Source organism: Diadema antillarum, unplaced genomic scaffold (assembly GCF_040938485.1).
Source record: "Diadema antillarum isolate AM-2024a unplaced genomic scaffold, OU_Dant_1.0 seq00000658_RagTag, whole genome shotgun sequence".
Lineage (NCBI taxonomy): Eukaryota > Metazoa > Echinodermata > Echinoidea > Diadematoida > Diadematidae > Diadema > Diadema antillarum.
Genome location: NW_027271570.1, coordinates 53,011 through 72,998, shown reverse-complemented (window position 1 = coordinate 72,998; position 19,988 = coordinate 53,011). Strand labels below are relative to the sequence as shown.

Below are 19,988 nucleotides of genomic sequence, written 5' to 3'. Positions count from 1 at the left end.
AAAAGCTAAATCCTCACCTCGACCAGAACTGTACACACCCTTTAACTTCTAGTTTGATATATTGTAGATATTACTTGAATACATTCATAACATAGTTTATCGCATTACCAAGCTGACAAAACATAAATGCAAGAAAAATGATTAAAACTGGAACAAAGAAGAAGTTCAACAATTATACTTTATGATTTCCTTTCTTCATAACTTGTTAGTTAAAAAAGAAGAAGTGTGTGATGTGATATCCATCCATCACCGTTGAAACTGGTTCTAAACAAGCTCACCTGGTCCGAATATCCGTGAACATTTGTTGTTGTTGCAAAAAAGAAGGCTTCCCATTCCAAAGCCAATTCCAATTCAATCCCCAATTCCAACCTGCAAGACTATGACATCATCTGGTGATGTTTGTTAATCCGAAAATGAAATAAAGGTTCGGTATTCCGAAAGGGCGTTATTCCGAAACACCCAAATTCCCTTTATACCTAGATGTTCGTTAATCCGAAATGAGAAAAAGGGATAATCCGAACAATTGTGGCGTTATTCTGGAGGTTCATTATTCCGTAGATTGGCTAATCCGAAATTAAATAAGGTTTGTTGGTTCGAAGATTCGTTAATTCGGAAATGACTTAAGGTTCGTTGTTCCAAAGGTTCTTTGATCCGAAAATGAAAATAATGTGCGTACAAACCTTCGGAATTAACGAGCCTTTTGTCATTTCTAGATTAATGCAGTAGCAAACTTTCGGGTTGACGAACCTTTGGAATGACAAACTGTAACCGACATCATCACTTCGTTACTTTATCACATTATAATGTACTTAACATTTGTAATGTAGTGTATAGCCCTTTCAAGTTGATGATGATGACCATAAAAAGTAAACGATGAAAGAAGAAACAACCACAAAATACAACTAACAACATTTTTTGAGGTTTTGTCTTATTCAGCGCTCCGGCGCTTAAAGTGTCCCGATATCACATTCAACAGTAGCAATTTTATTGCACATTATCAAGGATCCCCATCAAAAATACCCATGTGTTTGATCAAGTATTTGAAAAGTTTTATTGCAAAATGAGTTAAACGCAAGTTTAAAACATTCTAATATACAGTATGTCCACCATCAGAGAGACAGACTAAAACCTTTCTGTGATACCTCACTTGTACATAACAAAGGAATATTCTTGCAGTTATGAATAAGAATATTCTATATTTTCTTACGATTTCCTCTGTTTCTTATTAGCAGCTTTAATCGCAAATATGGAGTCAACTAATTATGCTATATGAAACTTCCTGACATTAATCACTCCAAATTCCTCATCAATCAGTTGCCCCCCTTTTTTTTAACAAGAGACGAGTTGACTTACAAAAGTCATAATAATAGCGAGCAGAGTGCCCGTAGAGAAACACGATATCGTCGTTTTATATAATTTTTATCATCATAGCGCAGAGTGTTCGCCGTTTTTAGGCGTGTCGCTTTATATGGCGCCCTCAGTGGAAGCAAACCTTCTCCAGTATCCCATCACGTCCCTTCCGCCATGCATTTTACCACAGCACAAGTTGGGTAAAAATCATGACTCAGTCCCCCATCACTATATATATGCAAGTTCGTTCTTTGAAACACAGTTTTGCTGAGGGGTTAATGTCCAGAGTTTGAAGGGAGTGTACTTCATGACAATTAAGAAGTCAACTTTAATCAAATTTTCTGTTTGAGCAAAAAACTGATGAAATCAGAAAGTATAGACTATGTATAACAATAAATCGTTTAGAAGGGACACAGTAAACTATTCTATGTTTTAGAATTAAATTCGTTTGACTACATATTGCGCAAAACGATATGCCATTCATATCACAATTATTATTGAATATTTCTATTATGAAAAAGGGATAAGATTCAGCAACCCTCCAAACAAATAACAGCAAAGGGAACAGAAAAAAAAACCAACAACAACAAACAAAAGACACCTTACAGCGAACTTCAAGGAAGTCCAAGACCACTCTAAAGGAAGGAGGTGAAATATAAAGATCGCAGGATCTTTGATTTTTTCTGCAAAACTGTCCTATCGCAGGGGCAGATCCAGGAATTTCGTAAAGAGGGGCGCACGCCCCCCTCCCCCCATTTTTTTTCTTTTTATTTCTTTTGCTTCAACAAAAAATAAAGGGGGGGGGGGGGCGTGCGCCGGTTGCGGTCCTCCCTGGATCCGCCCCTGCTATCGTAACTCTTCTACATCTAAGATATTGACGAAGTGCGCGTAACTTATTTTCTACGCAGAGCTCAGAGTTGCACACCACACAACTTTGAAGCGCATGCCCGCAGGACCAGCATAAAGAAAGTCACGTGGTCTCTCGCTGAGCCAATCGCATTGCTCAAAACTTACTGCACCCGAGACTCCACCAATGGTTCCCATGCAATATTCCCGTCTGTGATCATGCTACTATGTATCTTATGCTCGAACTTTGTGACAAAGGTCATCCTGCCAACCAGAAAGTTTAACCGACGATTGCCCGACATAGCAATCACTGGTGAAGGAAAAATGGATTTCCAGTATTGGAATGTGCGTGTGTACAGTTAGATGAAGCAGAATTATGTTATGTCCTCTGATGGAATATATTCATAATAAAGTATATAACAAAATATCTTCATTAAGTTAGAGAACCAGTTCGTAAGAATTTATCATGTGCTATAAAACCGGCAATTCATTAATTTGTAGGCCTACAATCAATATGATTATAGCCTTGCAAACATGACTTTAAGAGTCAAGGGAATATTTTAAAATCATTGATGGAAATAAAAATACAAATCACATAATATATTCCGATTAATAATTGAATATGATTATAATAGGACAACATTAATATATGTTATATATAATATACATATATATATATATATATATATATATATATACATATTATATATATATATATATATATATATACATATTATATATATATATATATATATATATCCAGATCTTCTGTACAATGGAACCACGATAATAGCACACCTCATCTTGTGTGTGACGGATATCAATTTTGAGGAAAAAATGCACAATCTTATTATTTTCTAAATCTCAACCGAACTTTCACTCTTGTTTTCTTTGTTTTACACTTTTTCATGTTAAGATAGATGATCTTGTCCATTTCAGCAGTTAATCATCGAGAAGATGAAAGTTTATACATGGAGAAAGAAGAAATGAAGAAAGCCTCTTGTTTCAGGATAGAAATTTGATAAGAAAACCACAAAAACAGGTTACTTTGACGAATCGTTTTATACCAAGGGTCTCCATTTGCGATCAGCGTCATCATCCGATGATTGTATGTGAAAGTCATAATGCCTATAGAGTGTACTCAAATGTGAACGGACCATGCAAAGCAGTTGCTATGACCAAGAAGGTACTAGGCAAAGCCTAGTACCTCCTTGCTATGACACTACTGCAATCTTGTGTCCACAAGTATAAAGCTGTCTCGTGACATGTGGGGTTCTCTGTCTAGGCTTATGGGGATTTTGCAATTGTGATAATTTTCAATATTGTCAGATGAAACCTTGCAAAGATGATGGATGCCATCTTTTCAACGACAGCAAGGGGAAAAAGGAGAGATGCGTCTTAGGAGAAAAAAAAGAGTGCTTGCTATTGTGTAAGGTTTCATCCAATATTAAACATGTCAAGTCAAATGATCACCGAAGCGATAGCTATCCACGCTTTTACATCATTCATTTTGATATAATCTTTACGGCTTATAAATAACTTGTTTAAAAGTGTTTATCGCATCGGCGCTTTTCCCCTCTTCCATTTCCCCATTCAACATACCGCACATTACCCGCAAAGACAAACGAGAGTCATTTCCGTCAGTTGGAGCCTCCAATAAGGCGAGCGATGCGCGTACCATCTAGATCTACACCCCTACCACCACCTCACTCGAACTGCAGCTGGTGACGCGCTGGTGATCATTCGGTTCCAAGCTCCAATTTGAGCAGGAGCGTGCAGTGCTATCGTGGCATACAAACGCCAGCTGTTCGTGTGGGTTTTGCTTTATTTGGTTGTGATGTCCCAACACTTTCAAAAGTAATTGGAGCTAAACTTTGAGCGTCAGATATGGGATCGTTCGATTTTAAATTCGGAACTTTAATCGTCGTGTTGCTGATATGGACTGCCTACTCGCAGGAGGAGAATTCGTGCGACCCGGTGATGATATCGGGAGTTTCCAAGAGGTCTGGAAGTAATGGTTATAGAATTCGCATTGACGGACAGCCCTCGTACTACACTCCGGGCGGCCAATACCGGGGTAAGTGGAGTTCACTGTTCGATGAGTTTACGCGACATGCTCGCGGTTGGCGACAGGAAAACAACATGGTAGTGCCGAGTGGACCCCTAGACTATTACCTGTTAATGTTGTGTTATGACTATGTTTTGTTGTTGTTGTTTTTGTCAGTATAGCTCTTAGATGCTGGTTATCATATCTATCGCCGTTATCTAGGAAGAATTTGAGCATGCGCATGCCATGGTGTCGTTTTCCAAGACCATCTTTAAAGCCATTGTCATTGATAAAGAGGTGACAACGAATTGAAGGAAAGAGGTAGACATGCATAAAATATACGGTAAATCCTCGACTTAACTGAACCAAAGCAGACGCAAAGTCTAGTACTTCTTTTGATCATCACTAAACAATTAACCAAGAACGATATGGTTTTTAATACCAATAATTAGAGACTTTTTAAAATTGGCACATTGATAATCTTCTGAAGATAGAATAATAGTGAAGCTCCTACAGTAGATTGTTGACTAAACATAATTTAGATATTTTCAGAAGGTTTGCAGCCAGTAGAGGAGTTGTATCTAAAGCAGTGGCATAGTCATAATTATTATCTCATTTACATATTGTGACTAATATCACCTTCATTGTGCAGACAGGAGGAACTAAAATTTCACTTTAAAAAAAATTATGTGTTTAGAAATAAGGTTCCAATTCACATCTCTACTTTTAATTACAGACAAAGTCAATCATGGGGTAGAATTTCTCCTCCAGTTGAGGAAAAATCTGCTTTATTCTTCTTTGATGAGCATGTATATAGGCCTATATTTTCTTTAAATCCTCACAAGTCTAGAGCTGAACTGTAGTTTTGTTCTCTTGTTATTAGTTCCTGTGATAGGCCTGTATGATTGATCTGCAGCAATGTCACCGCTTTTATGCAAGCAGGTTTTTTTTAAAGATCTGATTTTAAGTTTAATCTTGTTTTTTAATCATTATGTTGGTACTTCCTCAAACAGATCATGACAGCATGAAGTATATATCCATATAAAACAAACATCTAAATGTTGGTGGAGTACAGTTAATTCTGAGTATACCGACGGAACCGGAACAGAAACAGAAACAGCAGTTTTACAATGTATGAGGGGAAAGAGATATCTACACTGTCATAAGAAGGGCTGCCCAATCACTTCACAAATGAACAATGATCAATATCTGTGCAAATATCATGAGATGAATAATAATGAGGTAAAGATTCCAAGTCACATTCGAAATTGATATTGGAGTTGAAAATCAGTGAAGTATAGGAAGGTGTATGTAGGCCCCTAATGTAATTTTGATGGACTCTAAAAGAGATTTACACATACTGCTATACAGTATCATAGTGACAGCATTGCTGTTGTTGTTTTTTTTCTTACATCTATTCAAAGCTGTACTTTCGTTTTAGGGATGTGAGTCCTTGCTGCAATGACATAGAGTTAAATGATAAGTGGTTATAGCAAGTACCAGACCAGCTAAATAACATGCAAGCCTCGCAGGTAAACTACTGTATGCAAGCTTTTCATGAAAGTAGGATATACTGGACAAGACAGAATTGGTTTACCTACATTCACACTGATGTCTGTGCTGTAGAAAAAGATGATTTTTTTAAAGACAGAAAAGTTTTGCAGATGATGTATTCTCAATGGGGAGAATTATATCATTGTACTCTGTTAAAAGGAGCAAAGTTAATACTTCATGTATATTCAGTGTTTTAGGAAGCAGAGGAAAGTTAACTCAACATAAAGTCCATGAAGTTGATGACCAGTGTGTGATATATATATTTTACGGTAGAATTTCCTTTCCCTTGGTAGTGAGGCTGGCATTACAAACAAGCACACATCACAACAAGCTCAGTTTGCAAACTTAGTTATGCAGAGTCACAAATTCCACTGAGCTATGCCCTCTGGCTGACATGACAGGTCAAATTGTACCCTTCAAGTCAACCTAAACCTCCCAGAACATTCCTCGTTCTCAGCCAACCTATGAATTTTATACTAGGAAAAAAAAAAATTCTTCACCTCACCCATCACCCATCATACATATATTCAAACTGGGGTAATCTCAGATTCTACATGTACGAGGTAGGTGATTAAAATTTTGGTATGAAAACAAGAAGGATGCTCATATCTTCCTACGTTAACCCTCTCTGTCTCACTAGAAACTGTGATGGAATTATAGACTCACAGTGAACAGGAGTTCACTCATTATGAATGGAAAAATTCATGAACATTAAAATCTTTGGTATTAAAGGCACAATCTGAATGTGCTATTCAATAAAAAAAAGACCATTTTCAGTTCAATTGTCAATCTGATCAATGACATTTCAGAAAACAGTCATGGAATATTTTTGTATTGCTTTTTAATGTAAACTTTATGCTGGCTGAAACTAAAACTGATCTTGTGCTGCATATGTCTCATATGTCAGTGGTAATTTATGTCTATTAATTATGTTGCATTACATCAGCCATAGGCAGATACTGAAGCCTGTTGGGATGTAGGCCTACATACTTGGTATTGATTTACTAACTTTCAAATCCCCAACTCTTTTATTCAATGCCTGATTTTAATGAACCTTCTTCAATCAAATTCGAGACAACATGAATAGTTATTTTGGAGTGTGAGTTTTGCTTCATAGATGAAAGCAATTCTTCAGACTCCAAAGCTTTGAAGAGTTCAACTGGAAAGCCGAATGTTTGACTCTATGCTTCTTTTTTTAACCTTCCTTAGATGATTTCTTCATTTACCCCGACAAGAGTTGACAGAGTAGCCTATTGCAAACATTAGCAGACATTACTTTCTCAAATTGTGCATATATTTATCTTTATTTCATTGCACCTAAAATTATCCCTTGAGTAATCCAGCCGTTGTGACAAACCAGACCCCATAGCCAGTAGGGGCCTGAGGGATGAGTGATGATGGTACACTTATTGAACCGCCCTTAATGTGTCCACCATTATACCTTTTATCAGAAGGCAGAAAACTGGAGAGACATAGTAATCCTGGGGAGTTAAGCAAACATCTTGATCTCGGGGCTCCTAAAAGACTCTATCTGCCAATCTTGTAATGGACCATTGTTTATACTGCGGCTTGGATAATGGAGGGCGAAACCGCCTCCCGATTCCTGAGGAAGGATGGGCAGAAGACGACAGTCACTGACTTCTTTCTGCCTCACTGATTCACATGCGCTTTTAAAACTCACCTGGATTTGACCGATATGAACTGGGTGGGTGTCTGAATGCAAGGCACTTTTATCGGGGAAGGTACAGAGGAATTTGAGTAAAAAAGTAAGGATTTTATAAGAGCAATCAGATCACTTCTCTGCTTGACATTAGGTCATGAATGCAGTCACCCCTGTTTTTCGTGCCTTCTCAAATCTCCGCAAATTGGCACCTGCCTGGCCTTTGGTATCAAAATAGCAGGCTATGTGTCAAGCTTTGCATCAATCCAACCCCTCAAATTGGCTGTCAGAATGATTTTTTTTAAAAAACAAACTACTAGTTTGTGAAGAATATTGTGATATAAGACAATGTTAAGACATGTTAAGCATTCAAAGAAGAGGAAAGAAAATTCACCAGCCATTGTCACTTCCGTCCATTTGAGAGTGAGGCAGTGTGCTCTGCAGTATGGCATCATGCTGTATGGGTGCTCTTTTTGTGAACGTAATATTCAGAGTCTTTTAAAGGATTATTTGTATGCAAATGCCGAGATATAGTGTCAATAAAAAAAAAAGGTATTTAGTAGGAAAAAAATTGATTCATAAGCCTTTGAATAGGCTCTCAGGGGAAAATTTATCCATCAATCATATCCACCCTAGAAAGACTAGTAAGACCCTAGTAAGACCTAGTCTTGTTGGTGAAGATTGTTGTAAACATATGCATAATTAGGGGTATATATGCACTGCTGTATCACTTTCAGTGCATTGTATATGATAGCATGTGTGTATGTGAGAATGGCAAGGAAAAAGGTATGCAGAATAGATAAGGACGATAAAATAAAAAAACTAGAAAAGCACTTGGAGAGCACAGACCTCCGGGAAGCAGCTCATTTTCATCCATGGGTATATACACGCATGCTGAAAATTGCCAAATTTCCCAAATTAGTAATAAACCAAAAAGCCCTGTGTTTAACTTATCAGCTTCCTGCTGCCTGCATGTAGTGGTGCCTCGAGCAGAGTGTGCACTTTAGTGCGCGTAGGCAATTCTTAAATACATGCAGCCTGAACTCCCACGTTCATTGACCCTATTTGCCAAAAGATACAAAATCCACTACTTTCACACATGTTAGCTGATGTGTTAATTGCATAGATGCAATGATCAGAAAACACAATTCTTACTTTAATATTTATTCTCTTTTGTTTTTCTGATGATTTACAATATATCCATCAGGACTTTTATTAAATATGTTTGGTTTTTGTGTATTCGTGTGTTATTGTGTTGACCCTCTTTCCTGTCTGACTGGAAAAGTGCATTCATTTTGCACATGCTGCTATGAGGCTAGACATGCTGGGCCTGTAATGATAAAATGCCACTAAGTGTACACTCTTCTATCATTTTGACCTTACTTCTATTGATTACACACGACATCTTAAAACTGGGATGAAGTCTTGCATCTAAACAAAGGGTAATTCTTCCTCCCCGCCTCAAGTTTCCGTGAACCATGGATTTGAAATGATCTGTGACGTGAACACATTTTTCACTTCGGTCTGGCAGTCACAAAGGGTAGATTGAAGCACTTGATATGTAAACATAATCCCGACACTGCATTATATATATTCATATATAACCGATGTAGTAGAAAAGTACAAATATATATAATATATTTATATATAACCGATGTACGGTAGTAGAAAAGTACAAATAACCGATGTAGTAGAAAAGTACAAATATATACTGTCATCCAAGTGTGGAGGCGGATATTGACATGTTACAGCAGCTTCCTGCTGCACCATTGGCTTTTCCTGTGGTTATGATTTCCTTGCATCTAGAGTAGGTCTTTATGATCTATATTTAGCTTGTATTTTTTTACATCCATTACACTTTCGGCATGTATTGTAATATTGGAAAGTGAAACATGATTCACTGATTTAAATTTTTACCTGGTGTAAGAGTTCTGTAAACACAATTCTATTGTCATTTGTAATGCCAAGGTGGAGCATGATAATCTGTGTGAGCTACAGTTTTAATTGTTACTTTTTTTTTTTAAAATAAAGCAGAACAGGTTTCATAGCATTACACAGCTTAGAGTCATGAGAATCAACAACTACTGGAGTCAGAAAATTGATGTTCTGCAATTTTATCAAGGAATATTGGATGGGAAATGTTCCAAAAGCAACAATCTGTCAAACTACTGCTGCATTAATGTAGCAGTTTAGAAAGATGTGCAATAATAGGTAGTTTTAGAGTTGATGCCAGAATAAAGTTATTTGTTTTTTTTTTTCTATAGAGCCAGTAGCAGGGGAGGGTCTGCAGCCCCCAGCCCCTAATTATGTTACCATCAACATCCCTGCAATCTCTTTTGTAGAAAATAATCTAAAAGTAAAGTGCAACTTATGAGTCAATATGTGATGCCATATATTTCTTTGAAGTCAACTGAGACAAAATTCTGCAAACTTTTTAATCAGTACTAAGTATATCTAGAGCATGATCTAACTAGTGGTTTATCTTTAATTCTGCTTTCTCATAGTGTGTTAAGTGCCACTATGCTAGTAAAGTTTAAAGCCTAAATGAGATTCTCATTACACATTCTCATACAGCCCTTTCAGACTGACTTTTCTGTTTGGTCACCCATAAATTCTCACTGATGCATGGGGGGGGGGGGGGTTCTAATTGTTCTAATGGAGATCATGTACATTTTTCCATTTTCCATTAATACTGAAAACTTTTGAATGTCTGATTAAAATTACAAAGTGTATAAACATGACTCCCTCATCTCAACAAGCTTTACAGCATGGGTGTCCCTTCAATAGCACTGATTGTGTGATGAAGTACATGCCTTGCCACCACAAACTGTGGTAAAATTTGTGAATTTTATAGATTTCATGATAGGTTTACCAGTCTGCTGTTGAATTGTCATTTAACAATCAGGAGTTACCCAAAGGATCGGGAGGGTAAGAGCTACCATTTGAAGTGTTCAAGTTGCTATTTAGAATGGTGTTTCAAAGAGGGATATTTTCAGGGAGACTTGTCACACTGAAGCAATTTGGTTTGAAATGCCCAGTTTGAGAGGAGCAATAGTCTGGGCATGTCAGTGTAAGATGTCATGAAAAGGTACATTTTAGTGTTCTTTAAGTGATAATATATTTGAGTTCTCAGTTGCAACAATATTACCTGTGTCTCTGATAATACATTCTGAAAAAACTAAAAGACAAAAAACCCCAAAAGATCGATTTTAGGAATTAGAACAGATACCACTAGAACTCCAGCCTTTCAATACTGTGTGCCTGCTCTATGTATGCAATTAGGTTCTACATGTAATTCGGCACACCTGTAAACCTGGATCAGTTGATGCGGGTCAGCAGGAAGAATTGGCAGGAAATCGATACTTCCTTTCCACGTTGCAGACTGTTTTCAAAATGGACAAACACTGTCTGTTATCAAGTTGACGGTTTCATTTTCTCTTTGGTCTTGTGATAAGCGGAGCTTGGGGGTGGATAACCTGAGTAGTACATTAGCATGCAATATCTTCAAGCAATTCCGGTACTAGCCGATGATGAATATTCATCATCCAACAATCTTCCCTGTGTTGTGCTTAGGAAGATGGAGTTGCATCATAGCATTTTTAGACAAAGTATTCAGATTATTCTACAGTTCTTATCTTGTTTTCAAGCATGAAAAGGGAAAGAAATCATTTCTAAATAGACATCCTGAATTTTAAGCAGTATACCACCTTTGGCTACTCGCATACAAAACATGTTACTTAGTGTTATAGTGTTGAGATCTTCTGTCCCCGAGCATGAACTTGATCATCAAATATTGTAATAAGGCAAAACAAAGCACTGCTGGCCTTATGGTTATTTATGACTTGGACTTTTCCAGAATATCGAAGAATGACTTTGTGAACTAGAGACTGAGGTCAAGGCAATACCTGTGGATGTATGGATAATGAAATACTATGTTCAACTAGATATTTTAGAGAATTATGGAAGAACTGCGTCATTGTTCTCCTTGGATGTATAATGATCATTGACAATCTGACCGATGGATTATTTTCTAGGTTTCCATTTAGTGTTTTAGAAATTTGTGATAGCTTTTTTTTTTTCATGATGTGCTCTGTTTATATCACTATGTGCAATGTGTACATTGTAAGAGACTGCTCAGTAGAGTTAGGGAAAAATGCAAATCTCGAAACTCTAGTGCAATTGTGTATAATCAGGGAATCATGAAACCAGAAAAAGAGACACACATAAAACCCCTAGAATGAAAAACTGTCAGAATAATGCTCTTTTTAAACAAATATGCCAATTGTTTTACACGTACTACAAGTACTCAGTGCTTTTCTGTTAATGCTTTCGGATGATCAGATAGTAGTGTGTGGCAATGATTGCTGTTGTAGAAAGAGTCGAAGACTACAGTATATGAACCGCAGAGCCACCCGAGAAGTGGTAAGATCTGCCGCTTGTCCTTGTCTTGTTATTCCCCACATCCACGTCCTCCAGGAAGAAGGCATCTATGGATTAGAAGATTTTGCAATCGATGGGAAGCTGCCTCCGAGGGGTTGTGCTCCGGTGGGCGGAACCAGAGAAAGATAAAAGAAGGCATCCAGGTAGGATTCCACAAACCCCGATCCCCGCATCCCTTGCCTTGGGACCTCAAACAGGAGCTCAGTCAGCTAATGGATCCGTCTTCATCCATCATCTAATGGAGGTCTTTTCATCAATCAATTACCAGCCCCACCCACTCTCCCCCTCCCCTCTCTCCAAAAGAGTCTTAGTGAATCGAAACGAAGACGACCGTCAGAGTGACTCGCTCGACGAGGGGACTTAACCCATCTCAGCAGAGAGCAAGACACTCAACTTCTCATCAATAACTTCACTTTAATCAGCTCGCATTGCATTTCATCCAATCACATTTCCTGGTCCCAGAATGTTGGGCCATGCGGGGATGTATGTATACAATGTATGTCGTGATTCTTGCAGGAGTGCAGAATCTGTCTCCACATTCTCAACAGGGATAAAGACAAAGTGATTCACCAAACTACCTGTACACCACAAACATGTAATGTTGAACTTTGTCAAAGTTTCCTGTACCTCCTGTGTATGAAAATATGAATACATGCTCTGTCTTTCATATTATGTATGCGACATAGCTTTGAATCAGCATTTAGGTAGATTGAATGATACAGTACAGTAGTTTGCTTGTGCAGTGGCATTACACAATTTGGTGACATAGTATGTCAAGACACAGCTGCACCTGATACAGACAGAAACCCATCATATATAGTAATACAGAGCAGTCCATTCATTACTTATGGAGACATTTCATTTTTAATGGTTCCATAATAACAAATGTTTACTCTCTTTCTTTTTATTCATGTGGTATGTATGTTCTTTTAAACATATTGAAGATTGAGAAAAAATTAATTGAATTTGAAATTGAACTTGAATAAAAATGCTTTTCACTTTTTGATAGAGATTGGTACCGGTATGTGAACTGTAGATGTGTCTGCACAGTGTATTCTGTAAAACCAGAAACGTTCAAAGCGTGAAACTTCCACAAATTCAAGCTGATGGCCTTTTTTTGTAACATGAAATTTTTGTGAATTGCCACAGGCATTCAAAGCATTGTGTAAAAAAAAAACACTTTCATGTACAATTCACTTGTAAATCACAAATCCTGGCTCACAAAATTTGCAAAATTTCATGTTCATAAAAATTTCTGATTTGTAAAACCGTACATCATCCAAAGCTTTGATACTAGGTGAGATTGTGTAATGATTGTTCATGGTAGCACATCTACTGTATATTCAGCAGAGATGCCCCTTTTGAAGGATTCGAATGCAGTAATTTGATGAGGAGCCTGCAAACAATTTGTCGTATTGAGTTCACAGAAGTAGGGATCTAGTCCCCAGTGAGATTAGAAGCAGAGAGATATTATTTTGCAGAAATAGCCAACCCTAAATCCTGCCCACAAGCTATTTTCTTCCTATGAACAGACTGGGGAAGTAGGGGAATACGAGACTCATTCCATATCTTGGAGAGATTACGAGTTAGATTTGAAACACATGTACACATAATGCTTATATCTAGATATCATATTCGTAGAAGTTATTTGTTGTCTGTATGCTTCATATGCTTCCTTACCATTTAAAGGGTGTGTACAGTTCTGATCGAGGTGAAGATTTAGCTTTTAAACCCGTTCTATACAGGAACCTGGTAGCCTTTGTATTAAGTCTGTGGGGATTTCAGAATTCAGTACAGAATGGGTGAATGTTTTGCAAGATATTCAGAAACCACTCTATGAGATGTCCAAGAGCATGCAATTCTAAGGGGAATAAAAAATTTAGTTGATAAAAATTGGTTTTGAAATGGCTGAGATATCCAAAAACTAGATGAAACAAAGAGATCCTAATAAAAGGCGTGGCCTGTCGCCCTTTATTATTTTCACTTTTTTGGATATCTCAGCCATTTGAAAACCAAGTTTCATCAAATAAATGTTGAATCCTTCTTAGAATTACATGCTCTTTCATATTTCATAAGACATTTCTCATTATCTCACTTAGGAATGTTCAGAACATGAATCCCCACCTCAACCATTACTGCGCAGTCCCTTTAAGAAGTCTTAAATCATAATGTATCATGCTTGCAAAATAGATAGTGAATACAGTTTGATATGATGTTGACCACCCCTCTGACTATCACTGTTCTTTATCTCTGTTATGTTAAATGTTTTACACTCTGTATTTGAAGATCTTGTGCTGTGAGTTTTTGATGTCCGTCATTGTCTGACTTTCCTGTTTTGGGATGCCTTCTTGTTTTTTCCATTTCGTCCGTAGTGAACTTTTGTTCATTCGTAGACTCTTGACACGTGAGACTTTGTGATGAGATTGATGACCAAGACAATCAACTGCGCTTGCAATGCCTGACGATTTTGAACAGATTACATTGGACCTTCACATTACAACGAATAGCGATCAATTTTCTTGAATATCTCCTCCAGTAGTGCCTAATTTCGTGCTCCTCGGTACTGGGCCTTATAAAAAATGATTTGACCTTGAGGACATATGTCGTTGTAGTAACAGATATCTGTCCAATGTCATGCCAATTGAATAAAACGCTCAACGAGGCTAGTTCAACCACATGAATGTCAGTCTGTATGTCATTTGGCGTAGCATGCGGGAAACATCTCGAAATAAATCCCTAAGTGGATGACGTTACGTTGATGTCATAGGTGGGTAAGATTTGGCTGTAATTGTTTTCTTACGTCAGATCTGTACCGTTTGCCATTCCCAGACGCATCTTTTTCCCAGTCGTTTCTGACTCACACCATCCGATCTCATTCTCCGTACGCTCTCCCCTTCTTCTCTTCATTTCCAGGACCTTCTCACAGTCCATATCTCTCACAACCCTTCCCAATGGAATCGCCAGACGTATCTGAGGCTGTATTTACCCTGCGTACACCCACAATAAAGCATTTACGAGCCTATCCCAATTTATGGCGGGTCCAATACTCTCATGGTGTAAATCTAATCAGCACTCTATCTCACTTGCCATCCGAATATCGGACATCTTGGCTCTGAACATACCCACGTCCACTATTTACTCTTGGTAGTCTTGAGCTCTGAACCTCTATATTCCTGCTGCCATACCTTTTGTGAGGAGTGATCAGTCAGAAACAAGAGAGTTGGAACATGATGTGGAAAAAATAAGATTTTTGGTGGAAAAAAAAAGATTTTTGATGATGAAGAAATGTCCTTTTTTTAAAGCAGTTTAATGGATAATCTCAGGAGCACTAGAATAGTTATCTCTTCCATAGAGTCTACGCTTTTTACAGACTTCTTTGAGTGCCAACAATTATTCAGGTTTCATTTCATAGGCAGGCTGTGTTTGATAACAATTTGTTTGCTTGTTTGTTTGGTTTTTTTTTACAAATTTTATCAATCTAATGTATGTCTCCTCTAGGTGAAAACATTTTCTCAACTCAAACTCAGATGACACATTACAATATGAGTTATCTTTAACAATTACAGCACTTTTTGTTGTTTCGTGAGTGTGGATGTTGTATTAAGTAGATTTATCGGGATATTTCATCGGGAATAATGAGCCACATCCATACATCATGTGACATTGCATCCAGTACTAGATGCTTATCATGCACAAGATATAAAACACCATTAAATCTTTGATACACAAATTGCTTTGGTGTCTGCAACATTCAATCATGTACCCTGATCCAGGCATACTTTAAAACCTTTCAAGTCATTCTCCAGTCTTTCTAAAATAAAATCCTTTTAAACAGACTGAAGATTTACATTTTTCCTTGTTTTTTTTCCATAAAGCATCTGTTTTACACTTTGCCATATGAAAAGATTTCTTTTTTTCCATGTGCTTTTATTCTTTTGTGGAAATGAAAAAAAGAAGTAAGTAATGTTTGCCTAAATTTATTCAACGTACAGATTGTGCTGCAAAAAAGTGTCTTCCTATAAACATGCAAATGACACCTTCTGCATACGAGAACGATTCGCGACCACAATCGTCCGCCATTATTCATGAAGGCAGCCATGTTCCTGAATGCGAAATTAGGCCATAACACTCTGTCTGCCTAAATTGGCTAATATCGAGCATTTGTCATTCTTGCCACTACGTTGGTGCTGACAAGGCTGAAACAACATGATAATGTGCAGTAACCCGATTACCCAATCTTGGAGCCAATTTACTTGCTAATGGAGAAGGGGAAAACACACATGCCCACACTAAAAAAAAAGAAAAAGACAAAACTTTGCCCAGTCTGCTTCCTCTCGTGAATGCCAACTACTTTCCAGCTCTGGGTTGTGATTTATTTCTTTTATTTCCTAAATGAGTGAAGCAAAATGAACTTCATTCAGCTTCCAGTGCTTTTCTTAATCATCTGAATACAAGTGCTTAAAAGTTTTGGAACTATTCCATACATGGTTGATGAATTTCAAGTCTGAGGCTGCGTGCAGTTTCAATGGGCAATTTGCAACAACATGATGTACTCTCAGCTCATTTCTAATTTGGTTCTTTTTATCACTTCTTCTGAGATTGTCTCATAGATTTTGTGTTCTGTTTGCACAGTAATAACCGCTTATTTTGTTTTGTCTGCAAGATACTGAATTAAATGTTCTGCTTCATTAGTCAGCAACACTATAGCATACAATAGTGTCATTTACACAGACAAAATAGTGGGATGTTGATCGGGATCCAAATACCGAGATCTTTTGTGCCTGTCCAGATGGACAGGATTATCCCACTAATTACAGATCGTGATAATTTGTTAACCAAACTGTGCATGCCCAAAATCCACCAAAATGGTGACCCTTGCCATTGAGTTTGTGCACTTTTGTGATGTGTGTTTTGAATGATGGAATAAAAAACTTTCAAGATTATTTGCTCCAGCAGCAGCTTTCACACTCTTGCCACTGTGCAATTATGATGATAATTGCAAAGTAATAACACAATTTTGTTGGATTTGGATTGCATTGCTGATCATATGCTATTTAGTGAGATTTTTATGTCCAAACGGTTGAAAATGCTAAGATTTGGATCACAAGGCAAATCTCGAGATTTATATCCCGCTATAATGCACATCAAAATGAATCTCACTAAGACCCCGTTTACAGTGCGGGGCTGGGCCGAGCCCGGCCTCAATTGCGGGGCTGAGCCCCGCAATTTTGTCTGTTTACACTGCTGGGCTCAGCCCGGGCTTTTAATTCAAACCTTTCAATATTTTGTCGTAGTGGCATGCTGCTTGTAAACGAAGGCAATTTGGTATAGTCTGGTTTCCAGACCCTTTGCCAACTGGACTCCGCGGCGGCAACGACCTTAACAAACCACCTTAAACTATACTAGTTTTCGACGTTGAGGACGTTAATATCCTGGATAGCGAAATAGTAGTACGGACAGAGGATCTGGAAGCCAGACTAAATTTGGTCCCGCATTTGGCCCAGTTTGCATTTACTCTGAGAAAAGGCCAGGCTCGGCCACGGCCGAGACCACCTCCAGAGCGTGGCCAAATGCGCAGCCAATTTTGGCCCCGCATTTGGCCTTTTGTGCGTTTACACTGAAGTGAAGGCCGGGCTCGGCCACTGCCGAGCCCGGACTTTTCGCTCACTGTAAATGGGGTCTTATATGCCTCTGAGTGACCTAGTGAGACATTCATGGCATATTGGTAGGATATGACAGATGTTTAAATGAGACTAAACATTTTCATTAAAAATTCAATTATGCTTTAATGTAAGTACTTCTAAATATGATATTTTTCTCCCCCACAGCATAAAAAAGTTTTAATTACCTATTTGTTTTATATATATATATATATATATATGTATATATATTACCCACCTCCAATGCTTATACTCTCATTTTCAAATTAAAAAGGCAGAAGAAGAAGAATACGTTTTCATATTCTCTTATTCTGTTGTCAGCAAGAGATGCACCTGCTTTGCAGTGATTGACAGGTTGTGACCTTCAGTGGATGATAACTCATAATTGCATCCTTACGGCAGGGAGAGGGGAAGATATCCCCCCCCCCCCCCCCACCGGCAGCTGATAGCCATTGTCTCGATCAACTCAAATCAAGCAAATAACTCCCCAAGTTTGCCAACCTCTCTTCAGAGCTGGAATCAATACTCCAAAATGTCTGATATTGATGGCAAAGTTTTTAGCCGTGATGTCAGAAAATCTATTTTGTGGGGGGAAACTGATACCTCTCCAACTCTGAGAGACTGCAAGGTCAGTTTGAATGACAGACTCATCTTCCATCTTCAAATTGACTCTTGGGGGATGAAAAGGTCGCCTGTGATAGCACAAGTCATTCTTGGACTGGAATGGCCTGGGCAGTAGAGGTAATAATGTCATACTCTGTATACTTCACATACAGATGCAAATATACATGTGTGCCCATTTTTTATTTTTTATTTTCATTTTTTTTGTGTGTATTCTGTCATTCCAGCAGGCTCTGATTTTTGTTTTTGTTTGTTTTGTTTTTTGTTTGCTGCAGATTTGTCATCTTAATTGTCATCTATCTAAATTGCCTTCTCTTGATTTCACTGTATAACTTATGCAGGGAAAATATCAAATGGATCTGGTTAAAGTCATATCTGCTAAAATCAGAAAGAAATTGGCGAAAGTCTGCTACCGGGATAGAAAATCAGGAAATTTGAAATTCAAGAATCTGTTGCCAACTTAAGAACCAGTCATAAAATCTTGCAATTGAGAGGCACCTATGAGTTGTGCAACAACAAAAAAAATGATGAAAGATTTTGTTCACTCTGCCTTCTAAGGTACCGGTACTAGAATTAAGCAGTAAATATTGTAATGTGATATGAAGTGTTCCAGAGCACACACTGAAAAAGAGTAATGATATGGCTTCTTGGAATCAATGGGTTTCATTGATAGGAATTGATGAATACAGAAAGAGATCGATAAAAGAAAGAAAGAAATGAGTAAGTGCATTGATGTGCATATACATTGGGAATACATACATACACACACACACACGCACATATATATACAGGGCTCCACACAAACTTTTATTTTTGGTGGCCCAAAGGCAAACATCCGACCTTTTTTGGTGGCCCAATCAGGCCACCAAATTCTTCATTTCTGAGCCCCGATATATATATATATATATATATATACATATATAATACATGAATTTGTCTTACATATTACACCCAATGTATAGATAGATTGATAAAGAAACAAAAAGATAGGAGTTAGCAGTGCATTGATGTATATTTACAATGGGAATATAAACTGTGAATTTGTAATACATATGTATATAGATAGATAGATAGATATATAGATATAGATATATATCCATTTTGAGAGAAAGATAGACTGAGATGGAGAAAGATAGAGAAAGAAAAGAAGAAACATAGAGATATGAGGCTGGGGCAGAGTGCAGAAGACTCCCTTCTAAAGGAGGGATTAATGAGGTATCTTTGTGATGTATTATTCACCTTGGCAATATTAACACAGCGTGTTACATGTCTCTTACAAAATGATGAATAGTCTTTGGTTTTAGACCCCATAAATGCAAAGTAATCAACGTTTGCACCATTATATGGAGCAACTGCCCAAAAAGTAATATGTTATAGAATGCATGGTCACATTTCTTAATTAATTATATAATTAGCATTGATAGTAATAACTAAATGAAATAACAATGTTGTAAAGTTGTTCCTATTGATGACTCTTATGTATGTCATTGAGAGAATATGAGCAGTATTCAGTACATGAAATGATCATACGTGTGCATGAATTGGAATAGTGATCTTGTCAAAGTGATTGCAGAATATATCTTGAGGATAAACCTGGACTATGTATCTGATATTGAAGCAAGCTATTTTGTCCTGCGATCTTTGAGCTTGCATACATATGTAATGCCTTTACAATAATACAATATCATATTGGTGCCATTTTTAAAGCTGGTATATCACAGTCTGCTTGCAGATTTTAATATCAAAACACATCTGAGGACAAACTTGAAAAGGAACATGACGATGGTACTATACTGAATAAAAATGTTCA

General features: G+C 37.5%; 1 protein-coding gene across 1 annotated transcript in view; it reads left to right on the top strand.

The window, feature by feature from the left end:
- Positions 1–3,944: 3,944 nt before the first annotated feature.
- Positions 3,945–19,988, top strand: part of LOC139736607 (spondin-1-like) — a gene marked incomplete at its 3' end in the record, with an annotated part of 66,078 nt that continues 50,034 nt past the window's right edge. Inside the window, exon 1 of the mRNA XM_071647354.1 lies at positions 3,945–4,273. Coding sequence (XP_071503455.1) covers positions 4,084–4,273 — 190 coding nt within the window. The remainder of the gene's footprint in view (positions 4,274–19,988) is intronic.